This window comes from Miscanthus floridulus, chromosome 14, assembly GCF_019320115.1.
Source record: "Miscanthus floridulus cultivar M001 chromosome 14, ASM1932011v1, whole genome shotgun sequence".
Taxonomy (NCBI): Eukaryota; Viridiplantae; Streptophyta; class Magnoliopsida; order Poales; family Poaceae; genus Miscanthus; species Miscanthus floridulus.
The window spans coordinates 78071176-78085062 of NC_089593.1; the positions used below are offsets into that span (position 1 = coordinate 78071176).

General features: G+C 42.1%; 2 protein-coding genes across 2 annotated transcripts; one reads left to right on the forward strand and one right to left on the reverse strand.

The window, feature by feature from the left end:
- The first annotated feature begins 1069 nt into the window (after positions 1-1069).
- On the forward strand, positions 1070-4927 carry LOC136502888 (calmodulin-binding protein 60 B-like). Its single transcript, XM_066498141.1, has 11 exons — positions 1070-1374; positions 1473-1590; positions 1923-1984; positions 2160-2644; positions 2763-2923; positions 3028-3225; positions 3304-3463; positions 3552-3634; positions 3718-3972; positions 4067-4145; positions 4220-4927. Exons 1-11 carry the CDS (start codon positions 1259-1261, stop codon positions 4525-4527), a joined length of 2025 nt encoding a protein of 674 aa, XP_066354238.1. The 5' UTR covers positions 1070-1258; the 3' UTR covers positions 4528-4927.
- A 216-nt stretch (positions 4928-5143) lies between these two features.
- On the reverse strand, positions 5144-12154 carry LOC136502887 (kinesin-like protein KIN-14Q). The gene is made up of 18 exons (XM_066498140.1): positions 11588-12154; positions 9899-10065; positions 9655-9798; positions 9249-9506; positions 9110-9181; positions 8955-9020; positions 8452-8583; positions 8276-8357; positions 8096-8191; positions 7836-8012; positions 7640-7746; positions 7378-7555; positions 7082-7241; positions 6748-7001; positions 6503-6666; positions 6244-6402; positions 5479-5894; positions 5144-5389 (listed from the first exon to the last, which is right to left on the reverse strand). Exons 1-18 carry the CDS (start codon positions 11682-11684, stop codon positions 5257-5259), a joined length of 2862 nt encoding a protein of 953 aa, XP_066354237.1. The 5' UTR covers positions 11685-12154; the 3' UTR covers positions 5144-5256.
- Positions 12155-13887: the final 1733 nt, after the last annotated feature.

Genomic DNA, 13887 nt, shown 5'->3' on the forward strand with positions numbered 1-13887 from the left:
GCATAATTAGACTATGATTGGACACTAATTGTCAAATAACAACGAAAATACTACAGTGTCGTTTTGCCAAAATTTTCGACAACTAAACTGGACCTTGGTAATTGTTATGATTCTGATGAATCCAGTACTACTTTGACAGTAAAATTTGGACTAAAGGACAACGACAACAAGCTAAAGTTATTTATTTATCGGATCTAAGAGGCCGTTTGGAGGAGGTCCGGGAGGCTCCGGCTCCGGTACTGTTCATGCACTGCAGCACGGAGCCGGCGAAGCTCGAAATCGTGGCTTCGTTGGCTTCTCCTCTTTTCAGCTTCTTTTTAGTTCAGTTTGTGCCTCGATTTTCGAAACGGCTCCTGCTCTGTGGCACGGAGCCGGCGAAGCTCGAAATCGTGGCTTCGCCGGCTCCTCCTCTTTCCAGCTTCTTTTCAGTTCAATTTGTGCCTCGATTTCCGAAACGGCTCCAGCTACAGTACCGCGAGGTGAGGAGCCGGAGCCGCAGGAGCAGCGCCAAACGCACCCTAAATGTAAATGCCTAATAGTAACTGTCTAAAATAATGTAAATGTGTTATTGCAAGCAAAGACACTGACCTGACACTTGCGAAACGAACTCAAGAACAGCCGGATAAATAAATATTTCTGTTTTCTGAAAAAAAGTGTATTATCTGAAGTTCTGAACCTCTCTTCAGAAACTCAAACTGTACTTTTTGGCGTCCAAAGTTCCAAACCACACCACGGCCTCGTTTAGATTGCAAATTTTTGCAATCTGGATACTGTAGCACATTTCGTTTGTATTTGACAAACTTTGTTCGATCATGGACTAACTAGGCTTAAAAGATTCGTCTCGTGATTTACAACCATACTGTGCAATTAGTTATTTTTTTTACCTATATTTAATGCTCTATACATACGTCCAAAAATTGATGTGATGGAGAGAGAGTGAAAAAACATGGAATTTGGAGGTGATCTAAACAAGGCCCACGTTTGACAGTTCAACCCAAAGACAAGAACAGGGGAACGGACAAACCGTTGACACTGCCGAGTCTTCTCAACCGCGCAGAAAATTTCAGACGCGCGACGTCGCAGCCGGCCGGCAGCCCGCGGCTGGAACAGTGAAACGCAGGAACGTTCCCAGCTAGTTCCTGCCGGTTTCCCGCCATCTTCTCGCTCATCTTGGGCGCCGGCCGGCCGGCCTCTATATCAGCGCCCTCCCTTGGACTCCTCCCGTTGCTTTGTTCTTGTTCATCGTCCGCCTTCCCCAATGGCCCCGCCTTCCTCCTCCACCAGGCGCCTCCAATGGTCCGGGACCGACGACGCTGCCGGCGGCGCCGCCGGTGGCGAGCTGTCCCTGCCTCGCAGGCGCTGGCAGTCTGTGCTGTGAGTTCGGTTTTGGTCTTCTTGATCGATTCATTCTGTGCTGTTTGCTTGGTTATGAGCTGATTCGGAAGGGAATCGTCGTGGACGGTTGGTTGCAGGCAGGTTACGAGAACGAGGAGGAAGGCGACGGAGGGGTTGTTTGGATTCAGACGGATCATGGAGGCCGAGTTCATGGGCATGTTCCTCCCGGTCTTTGGGTCAATGCTTCAGAAAGTGGTGAGGACTTGGTCAGACTGAGCTCCTTCTTTTTACTTTCCAATGATCTGGTTGATTTTGCTATTTACGGGTGTTTTATTCGCTATTATTTCTTGTTTGATTTTCGAATAGCTCTTTTTAGTATTTTTAGGTACAAATTGCAAAGTGTCTGATGAGATCTGTTGAAGGGACCGTTTTTAGTGCAAATGTTTCAGCTCAAACAAAAGTCCAGTTTTTGCTGATACTCTGCTGTATTCAGGGGAATGAGCTTAGTGGAGTTCTTGTTTCTGTGTTAGCAGCTACTGCTCCTATAACTCTTCACTGTTCTGACTTCTGACATTTGCTTATTTCAGGTCTCAGAGGAGGTAGAGAAAGCAATGTTCAGACAATTCAGTGCACCAGCACCACCTCCAAGGTAACATATTTAGTTTCCCCTCATATGAATGAATCAAAAAAATTCCACTCAACGAAAGTGTGTTGTTCCATTTAAGTGCATATTGAAGTGCACCAATACATTTCGATTTGTTTCTTAGACATTTTATATGTCACTACTGCGATCAATTCAGCTGTTCCTTGTATCCCATTTGTAGATTACTGGTGGACAGGAATCAGCACCCGAGATATCAGCTCATGTTCTTGAACGGTCTGAAACCCGTGTACACACTGACAAAACTAGAATCAGATGACGGGACAGCACTGAAGGTGGCAATAGTTGAAAGGCTTGAAAACAGTCACACAAACATTGTCAGATACGGTCCTCTCTCTTCTGCTAGGGTTGAAGTTGTAGTCCTCCACGGCAACTTCAATGGTAAAAATGAGGAATCTTGGAGCCCTGAGGAGTTTAAGAAGCACATCGTATCCGGTCGAGAGAAGAGCGCCCAGCTTCTCACTGGGAATCTGGCACTGAAGCTCAATGGAGGCGAGGCTGTCCTTGAGAATGCAACCTTCACCGATAACTCCAGCTTCACCAGCACCAAGATGTTCAGGCTGGGGTTGAGGCTTGTCAATTCTTCTGGAGAGAGAGTTCTTGAAGGAGTCACCAAGCCGTTTCGTGTGAAGGAGCGCAGGGTAGAAGGTATGCCTTTCTGCCAAACATTCAGATTTACTATTTTTCAGAAACTGCAGTCTTGGTTGGGGGCTTGGAGCTCAGAGTCAGAGTTGACACCATCATATTCATCTGACCTTTATTGTAGGATTTGAAAAGCACTACCCTCCAATGCTGGACGATGAAGTGTGGCGTTTGAAAAAGATTGGTAAAATTGGTGCTTACAACCAGGCCTTGTCCGATAATGGAATCAATTCCGTGCAAGAGTTCTTACGGGCTTATATGAAGGATGAACAGAAGCTTATAAAGGTAAAGGCTCTACAAATTTCTTCCGTTAATAAATACCAGTTGATATTCCTACACATGTTCAAGATGGTTGACTGATACAAGAGCTTTGGCTTTTCTACATCTAGATTTTCAACAAGATGCCACAGTCAACATGGAAGTCCATCATAGAGCATGCCATGACCTGCAGAGTTGACGACAGTCTTTACCTTTACCAAGTTCAGGACAAGGATGCCGGTCTTTTCTTTGATGAGATATATCAGCTTGTTGGGGCAAAGTTTGGTGATTGTTACAAGCCGATTGACCAGCTTAATGAAATAGAGAAGGTACGGTCTCCTCACCTGCTTCAAACCAGGAGAATTCCTCTTTATTATTCTAATTATTTTGGTGCTTTTCATAAACAGAATTTAGTGGAAGCCCTGAAGCAAGGGGCCTATCAGACTTTAGATGGCTTGCAGCCTAACTACAAGATGGTGAACAACTACCCTGTACTCTGCAGTTTCCCTGCACAGGGTACTTCCTTGTTTAGTGCTCTTCATGCAAATCAGCAGACCGTCAACTATGGTAATGCCTAATTCTGTAGATTTGATTGACAACTGTAGTATAACTTTGCATATCTAGTCAAATAATCATTGCTATCAACTTTTTCCAGATATGGGGGAAAGCTCAACTGGTGTAGGATTTGGAACAAGGCCTTCAAGGGAGACTTTCAACACATCCCTTGGAGCCAGTAATGTAAGTAGTGCTTTACATGTGGATAATAGTAATAACATGTATACCATGTATCTAAGATATTGTTATCATCAATCTGCAAACAGGTGCCAGTTGATATGTCTAGGTTTGTTCAGGGGCAAACTTCCAATTATATGCCGTTAAGACATGAACAAACAACAAACAAAGTTCTACCATATGATTCAAGCAAAGGAGCCTTGTTACCCAGACCAAGACTTGCACAGTTGCAGATACCAAACTCTGAGAGAACATTTTTTGGTCCAGAGGCTAGTCCTCCTGCTGTTATTCCAAACAACATTCTGGTTGGTCAGGGTGTTGCACTCTCTGAAGAATCATACAGGGTAAGCCATTTTTATGTAATATGAAACCGATGAATTCACTGTCAACACTGCATATATTTGACTGAGCCAAATCTAACTCCTTATGTGCCTGCAGGGTCTTCCTGTTGATAGTTTATCATCTACAGATGTGGTCATGTCTTTGATGCAATCTCCATTCCAGCTTCCGAGAAACAGTAAGTACATTGAAATTTTCTGCTACAGCTATTTTGCCAAGATTGATGCTCACATCTTTGGATGGCATCTGCAGGTGAGAGTTTTAACAACCATTCTGAACAACAATCCAATGGTCAAACAGCAATGCAGTCACAACAATTTGTCACTGGATTCCAGCCATCAAGAACAAACAGTTTCGACTCAAACTCATGCGATGAACTCATACAGAACTTCATTTCCCAGATTTCTAACAGTGAAGGGGCATCTACACCACTTTCACCCCGCAAATGGGTCAAGATCAGAGCTGCGTTGAAGTTAGCATCTGTAGGGAGGCTCTCCAGGACCTCAAGGAGGGGTCCGCATTGCAACCCACCAAGGCCAAGGCTTGTACCGATAATATGAGCACTCTTAAGAGGCATCGATAGATTTTGTAAAAGAGACAATTTAGGATCAAAGATCCATCTGGATATTGAACTCTATAATATTGCTAAATAGACACTCCAGAGAAATCTGTTTAACTTAAAGTAGAATGGATGTTGTTGAACAATTAGGTATCTGTACATAAAGGAGCTAGTACTTTACTTTTATCAGTTTAGAGTATTTGCATGCTGAAGATTTCAAGTCTCTTTGTTATTATCTATGAATTCAGGACAATGTACAGAGCCTATAGTTTTTTCATCTCTTTCACAGTTTATTTTGTTAAAAAAGGGTGACTCTACTAGATGCAGTGATAAAGTTATAATTAGTCTGTAATTGACGATTCATTATGAGAAAGGGTAACATACATGAGACAGAGAAAGCTGTAAACTTGGCACATGTCTATTACAAGCAACTTTCAATTGATGCTGTCATGGCTAATAGATACATGACACAACATTACTTTCTAAGTGTGGAAAATGTACAGAAGTCTCAATTCGAATTTCCTTCATATTTATCATCTTTGTGTCCTCTTTGGTGTCTCTTTCCAACGTTAATGTAATAAATAAAATGTTTTACCTATCAGAATGTGCATCAGTTTACATCATTGATCTTGATCCTTCTGGAGGTTTAAAAAACACACTCCTTTTGGGCTTTCTGCCACCTTGACCCAGGTGAGCATGGTCACAGCAAAGCAGCCTTCACATTAATTGATTACTTTGCAATGCCAATTTTTCCATTTGGTGTTCTTCCACCTATGCTGCTCAAAGTTAGCTGGTTCCTGTTCCTGGTTGGTGTTTGCAGTTTTTTCTGCGACAGTGGAGACTTGCTTGCTAGATTTGAACTCCTAAATAATTTAAATGCAGTAGGACAAGTTAATCATTTGCACAGAATCATTACATGCATCTGTAAAATAGCATGCGAACTCACGCTCACCTCATTGATGTAGCTTCAGGCTTTTTTATTGTTGAGGCGCCTCTATTGGCAATACGAGAAGCTTTTAGTCCAATGGTTGACATCCCAATCTCTTGGTTGGAACAGCTAGTAGCAGAATCAAAGCCGTGTCGACCCACCGATGGTACTGATTCAGTCCTACAGCTTTGTTGAACAGGACTGTATATTTGATAGAAAGAAGTTGGAAGCTGTGCTGTGTCAGGCTCCAACTCTAGGATGGAATTAGAATTCTCAAAGTGGTTGTCTCCAAGAGCCATCTTGTCAACCCAACCCCCTAATCCTATTTCCTTCTGAGGACCATTGCAATTCTGAACTGAGTTAGACGAGTTGTTCTCAGTGAGGATGCCAGACAAATGCATTTTTGACCTCTTTTGAGCTGGAGTGAAGACATTCTGGACCTTTTACAAGCACAAAAGAGAATTCTGATAAAATATACAATACAGTTCAGCATGTCAAGAAGATTAAAAGCAACTGGTGGTATCATCTCCAATATTTTTAGACTTCTTTCTGTTCAGATCATGTACCGAAATGTTTTCAACTTAATGGTGACTTTGTTTTCATAGATAGCTCTATGTTTGAATTGATTTTCCACTGTCAAATTATGGGCATGCAGATATATTAATTTCTTCAAAATATTTAGCAAGTTTTCTTCCTATTGAAATTTGGAATCATAACTAAGTAACTAACACATGTAAACCTATTTTTTTAAAATAGAAAAAGAACTGAAATAGACTGGGAAAAAATTACCTCTAGGTTCCCAACTTCTTCCATTGGCTGCCGGTCTTTAGAAGCTGCAGGTGTTGCATTGCCTTTTCTAATTCTGTATATGCTTGGGCTTGACTGTGTGCTTAGAATGTTCTCCGGTTCTCCTTCCTTCTTAGCCAATGCAGCCTTGAGGAAAGCAATCTGAAAGACCAAAATAACATTACTTCCTTGTAAATCAAAATGGCAGTGTCATCTGTAGCCTTTTTTTAATAGAAATAAGCCATAAGGAGTGTGTAGACACCTGTTCTTTGAGCTCTCTAATCTCGCTGCCTTCTTTATTTGGTTTTGCTGCACCAAGCTCAACAGAGGCAACACGTTCAGCAAATTTCAATGTGCTTATCGTCTCACCAACAGCGTCAAGTTCTGGGCTTATGTGAACAAACATAAACGTTTTTGCTTGTCCTCCTGAACATAACAACGAAATGTTCATGACAGGTTCCACTACTACCGAAGTGATAAGTAAGGATGCTAACTTTTCTACATTACCTAGTGAATCTTGCAAGAGCTGGGTAAGCTTGCTGTTTCGGTAAGGTACATGTGTGTTCTTTTGGGAAAGGGATGCAATCACATCTCCCAGTGCTGAAAGTGACTTGTTTATGTACTGAGCCTCCTTTAGTCTATCTCCAACAACCTCAGACTTATCAACCCTTTCACTGCCTGCTAGATCCACCAGATGCATGCAACCTCTTAAACCTGTCCCAGATGTCAAATCCCTTCCTTGCACATGAACAGTCAAACAACTGCAAGTGGATTCCAAAGTAATAAGTAAAAATATGAAGTGAAGAACTTCTCTATGTGAAGGAATTATGCCAAGCCAAACCTGTGGGAGCGGCTACTGCGGTCATTTATGGCTGTTGAACCCACTGCACGATTCTTTTGGCCTTGATTCATCAGTTCAACAACATCAGACGTAGATGTGACAGGAACCATGCTTGCATCTGGAACTGCAAGTCCTTTCTGTGATGTATTTTTAATTTCTAATGTAGCTCAATGTCAAGGATATTCAAAATGTCCCTCAAGATCAGAAGAGAAAAACAAAGAAGTTTTTACGGACTTCTCAAACAGAACCAAAGAAGTGTTAACACTACAACCAGATTTTGTACTAGTCAAAAGGATATCTTCTGTTTCCAGTATCCTGAAGGAGATCTCTCACTTGTTCGTTGTATATCTCGATCATCTGTACAGAAATATCATAATCTATTGTCCCCTTTCTCTGTGCTTGGAGATTAAATAAGTCATTTAATGCTCTATAGTTGACACCTAGGCTTTCCTCTGTTAAAACTTTAGGTCCACTCTGCAAAACAACCATACAATGATCAAACTTTTGAGGAAAAAGGATTACTCCAAGCGTACTATATTTGTTAGCACAGGTTATTACCATTGTATAAGTCTTCCCAGATCCTGTTTGGCCATACGCAAATATGCAGACATTGAAACCATCAAGAACTGAACGTATCAATGGTTGCATATCTGAAAAGACCTCATCTGCATTAACAAAAAAGAAGCATGACATTCATTGATAAAGTCATGCCAAATTTTTTTAGATGAAATGCACTATATGAACTAGTTAGAACCTTGAGTGGCTGCTGGACCAAAGACTTTGTTGAAAGTGAAAGATTTGCTTCCATCTTTTCCATATTTTGTAGGAGTCATTATTGTAATGGTTCTTTCTTCCATTCCAGCAACACTGCTTAAGGAACTTATTTGCCCAGGAAGGAAAGGCCTGACTCGACAATAAACTCTAATATTTCCTGGAGACAAAAGAAACCAGCATTTATATATAATGTAGACTTTGATCCTGTACCTTCTGCTCCTTCAATGCACAAAATTATACCTTTAAGATCCTGTATCTGGTTGTATAACTTGCGATTTTCCTCAAGAACTTTATGGTATCCAGAAGCAGCATTGGATAGAGTGTACAAATGCTTCCCTATTGCAACATGATGACGAAGACGCTATCAAACAATTGGTCTAATTTTGGAGGGTGAATACAAAATGATCAACTATAATTTACCAAGTTTAGTGAACTCCTCAGAGTAGTGCCATTTCAGTTGTTCCATGCCAGACTTGATAGAAGAAACAGTACCTCTCAACTCCTTTAGGAAACAAAAAATTGTTAAAGAAAGGTTGATTGGCATGATTCTTAGTCAAGATGAAATCATGAGTTCATGATGGGGAAAAAAGGCATACCTTGATCTGTTTGTGCTGTAGATCAAAATTTATTTCTTCCTTTAGTTGGAACTTTTGAGCTGCATTACAACCATTTACTGCAAAATTGGCCTCCTCCTTTGTAGTCAAGATATTTTGCTTCTCTTCATCCATCTTCATTTTATTCAACAAGCAGTGACAAATATTAGTATATGAAATCTGTTCTTCCATGGACGAAATAACTTAATACAAGATATAGTCGGCTATGTCGATCCAGTTTCTGTAGATTGAGGATAAAAACAATATGCTTTCACATGATCACAGGTGGAAGTGTTGTATGATTCCAGTAGCATGTCACATACGGAAAATGATTCAGTTCATTTAAGATTTCATATGCTTTCAACTGCTTTTTTTCTTCCCACATTAATAGTCTTTATTGTTAGTAGCTAGTTTTTCTATAGTTTGCAACCCAAGAAAATCGAACAATATAGATTTCTGAATAATAGAAAGAGCATTTTTCATGTCAGTAATCGAACAAGACATACCAAGATCTGATTTGCAAAGCGATGTTCGTATTCCTGAATAACTTTGCTTAGTAGTGATTCAACAATCTGCAAATTAGCAATGCAATTTCAAGTCTTTATGTTCATCAAACATACTAAAGAGAGATTAACAACCTATTCAAGCAAAGTATGTTTACCAATGGGATATCTTCTGGTTTCTTATCTAAGAGAATTGTGCGGACAACCACGCTAAGGGAGTCTGAAGTAGTCTATAAAACAAGACAAAAGTCTTGACTGAGTGTGAAATAAGAAATTTTACTACATTGCAGCACTTACCATCTCATAGGATTCTGGAGAACAATCAGGAGATAACTTTTGCTCTCCTGGAAAACCATTCTGGGTAGCCTCTTCTGAGTGGATTCTCCCATTCTTATTCATAAAAGCATCAGAATTCTTAAGTATGAAATAATTTCCGGAAGCCAAAGGTTTCGAAATGCCACCATATTTACATACAGCTTGCCTCCCTGTTTTCTTACTTTCACTGAATGACTTCACAGCAAGAATACAGTCCACGATTCGAACACTTTTGCCACCCTATATACAAATTGGCAGATAAAAAACGTTAACTTTTCTAAAAGTAAACTTTGCACAGGAATAATTTGTTCCACGTGCATTGTAAACCATTAGTTACAAGAAAAGAATTGTGACATGCAACTCTCTTGAATCAGGATGACAGGGCTACCTTCTCCAAATCAGACACCTCAAATGTTGGGAGGCCAAAATCTTGTATAACAACAAGGAAGTTTCGCAGATTTTCAAAGTACTGATAGGCACACAAGGCTGAGCCATCTGCAGGGACAGCGGTATCTGACGGGACTCCGACAATCTAGAAGTATTATCAACATTGACAAAAGATTGGCATCAAATATTTGGCATGTGCGACAGCTAGCAAACTAAACTAGAAAATTCAAGGTGAGAAGTGTAACCTTGGGTATGGCGCCTGGCTGGACCTTGTTCAGTGCGTTGCAGAGGACAATGCCATTTCTGAGTCCAAGCTGGAATTCCTCCTCAGAGGGCTCTTCTGGCAGGTCCTTTGCACACACTACCCCAACCGTTTTTCGCAACCAACTGGCTGCTTCATGCCTTCTTATTGCTGCATTAACCAAGAGGGGAAATAAGTGCACCTTCCTCTTACATACTGTAATAATCACAGACAGAGATGCACTTGAAATTTATAGATTTTCAGGTAATAATAAGGCCAGAATTAAATTTCCTTGGTGGAGTAGTAATCCAACTAAAAGTAGCTGTCAAATTCCATTCTACTTAACCCTGATTTGGTATGCTTGATGTTATCTTACCATGGTGTCATACTCTCATGCTAGCATTGTGTTTGTAAGAATGTGTGTCATCAAGAATCACAGCAGTATTTCTCCCAAAAAAGGCAAAAAATAATCACTATAGTATAATTTGCACAGCTGTTCCACTTGTACAGCACTGTATTGTGGCCATAAATGGACATTTTAGTCGAAACCAATATATAGCAAAGGGTAAATAAGAAAACATAAAACCTTTCTTCAGTGAGATGCAGAAAACATGGATCACATTAAGTCTACGCGACTGAGCTCAACAGGAGCTCAGATTGAAACAGTAAACTACGTCATCAGTGAATCAGACTTCAGTGTCAAAGCGATCCACTGCAACACAAAGACGAAACTCTTCGTGCCCAATCGCCCAGCCTTTCTTCCGAAAGCGCCCAGCTAAAACCAAGAACACCTTACAACAACAGACATTAAACAATCCGATTCACCCCCTGATTCAGTGCGATCCCAGCGGCAGGTGCCCAAGAACCAATATATCGCAACCAACTGGCTGCTTCATGCCTTCTTATTGCTGCATTAACCAACAAGGGAAATAAGTGCACCTTCCTCTGACATATTGTAATAATCAGAGACAGAGATGCCCTTGAAACTTATGGATTTTCAGGTAATAATAAGGCCAGACTTAAATTTCCTTGGTGGATTAGTAATCCAACTAAAAGGAGCTGGTAAATTCCATTCTACTTAACCCTGATTTGGTATGATTGATGTTATCTTAGCACAGTGTCATGGTAGCATTGCGTTTCTAAAAATGTGTCACATCAATAATGACAACAGTATTTCACCAAAAAAGGAAATAAAAAACAATCACTGCAGTATTATTTGCACAGCTGCTCAACTTGTACAGCATTATATTGTGGCCATAAATAGACGTTTAATTCCAAACCAATATATAGCAAAACGGGAAGAAGACATAAAACCTTTCTCCAGTGAAGTGAGATGCACAAAGCACGGATCACATTAAGTCTACCCGACTGAGCTCAACAGGACCTCAAATTGAAACAGTAAACTACCAGACAAGGTGTTCAATCACTGCATCCCACGAGGATTATGCCACCCAAATCGTTCCGACAAATTTGAAAATTCGAACCCGTCCTCAGTGAATCAAACTTCAGTGTCAAACAAAACCCACTGCAACAGAAAGAGGAGACTCTCCGTGCCCAATCGCCCAACATTTCCTCCCAAAGCGCCCAGCTAAAACCAAGAACACCTAACAACAGACACTAAACAATCCGCCGCACCCCCTGATTCAGCGTGATCTACGCATCAGGTGCCCAACAGCCCAAGAACCGAACTCACCGGCCTCCTCTGCCCTGCGCGCGACGACGTCATCGTCCCCGACGCTCCCGGCACCCCGTCGCATCGCCTCCTCCAAAACCGCCGCCGCCATCGCCATTCCTGATGCGCACAGTCGAAGAACACCCGAGCCACCAGTGCCGGTTCCGTTCCGATAAGGCCGTGGAGAGGAGAGGAGAGAGTGTGTGTGTGTAGTCGGAGAGGGTGGTGGACTGCACTCGCGAGTCGCGTCTGCTGGAGGTGAGGGCGAGAGGTGGGTATTCTCGGGATCGGGCGGCGCTGGTTTCGAACGGCGATGGCGCTCCAAGAGAAAGATGTGGACGTTGCGGCCTTGCGGGGGAAGGGAGGTGGTGGTGAAGTTGGAATCTGGAGATATCGTGGGGGTGATCTGCAAAATGCTGTACCTTTGTTACGTGCACATACTCTTGCATTTTCTTTGATCCTCTGATAGTCTGGTTTAAGGATAATCGGTGGATGGATCTGTTGTGGCCGTTGGTTTTCCTTTTGGCGTGTTTGTGACAGTGAAGTTAATTAAACATAATACAAGCATTGCTAAACATATTTAATCGGGTGGTTATTATTTTGCTTGCGCTGCTTCACCCACGTAACTTGGCATCTTTCTTTCTTGACCTTTTTTGGGACTGGAATACCGCAACCATCTCCTCCCCGCCTCGTGACGAGGATGGTCATAATGCCCACTTCTAGATCCTTTGCGCCTATATCCCGCCCTTTCTGAGATCTTCCTTCTTCACTCGTTGCATTGTCCAATGTCATTAGTATTACCGAGCCATATGGTACTGCCACCTAATATCACATCTTTTAGGTGGGTTGCCATCCGGGTTCCACCATCAACACAGCCTAAAACCCCTAACCTGATGCCTTCCACTCCGATAATGTCGTGACAAATAACGCGCTCGAAGCACATGCGTGGAGAGTTGGGATTCAGAAGTTGTGTGTAATTGAGTAATTACACGAGATCCTACTAGGGACAGCTAGGATGCAATTGCAAATGGTATTCTCACAATGCTATCTGATCATGGGGGCTTCTTTCTCGCCAGAGGATGGAACCTTGGTGCGTGAGATATGTTTTATTTATAGCCTCTAGGTGAAGGGACGTGGTGTTTTTTCTTTTACTAATAATTAGTACGTGTGCAATTATGAGGTTTTATGGCATTTTGGTATTTATTACAGTGAAGATTGCCTGTCTAAAGTCTTACCACGCCTTGATTTTTGCCTACTTTCCTTTAAATATGCTATAGTATAGTGGACCACCATGTTGCATATGGGGTTTTTCATGGAAAAAAATATTTTCCTAGAACAGTAAGTAATATATTTGTGAAATTAAATAATTAAAGATGTCAATTTTTTCTCCTTCTAATTGTCATAGTAACAACTTTCTATTCATATGTCCTTTTGTTTTATGTTTTCCTAGGTTGTCGGTTTCACCGTAGGATTAAACTAAAGAAAGGTACACATGCATATAGCATGTAAAGTTAGGTCTTAGGTGCAACCTGATTAGTCTGGCCAAGGTGAGGAAGGCAGAACTTCGACATCAAATTGGTGGCTAACAACACCATAGAAACTATTAACTACATTATTTCCCCTCCTTTTTTATGGTGCGCCTTCAATTTCGTCGGCATCCCGTATCTATTTAAATTAAATGACTACTATATTGTTTATTATCATTGAACTCTCATGCCCTTACTATTCTCACGACAAAACATTTTTTGTCACGGTATACATTGTTTGGAGCTATGAATAAAGGGAATCACTATAATACAGGCACCTGAAAAAATGGGTTTCTCTTAGGTGATGATGCAGAGCCGTCGGATCATCATCGTGTGCCTGGGGTCGCGCGCACACTATTCATCTTCCTCATTGCGTCCGTGTGGTTTCTTCCTCCTCGCGTCCGCACCAATCGCCACCCACCCTCTACTGCCCTGCAGCGGCGCTATAGGGTCTCATAGAGCTCCGCCGCAAGCCCCCGTGGCCGCGGAGCTCCGGTGAGACCCTACCACACCCGCGGTGGCCTCCCTCTTCCCCTCCCCCTCCCGCCGCCACCATAGCCATCCTCGCCCTCGTCTCGACCTGTCCTAGCCGCCTCTATCGCCACCAGGGTCCCTAAACCACCCGGCCGGCGTCCCCACAGCCTGGCCGGCCTTCCTCCCCTCAAAATCCCTTCTAAACCCGTCGAAATTGGAAAACTTACCTCGCCGGAACCCTAGCGGCGGTGAACTTCTTGTCTCAAACGCCGACGAGCTCCTCTTCCACGCAGTCGTCTCCTTCTCCTTCAACTCCGGTGG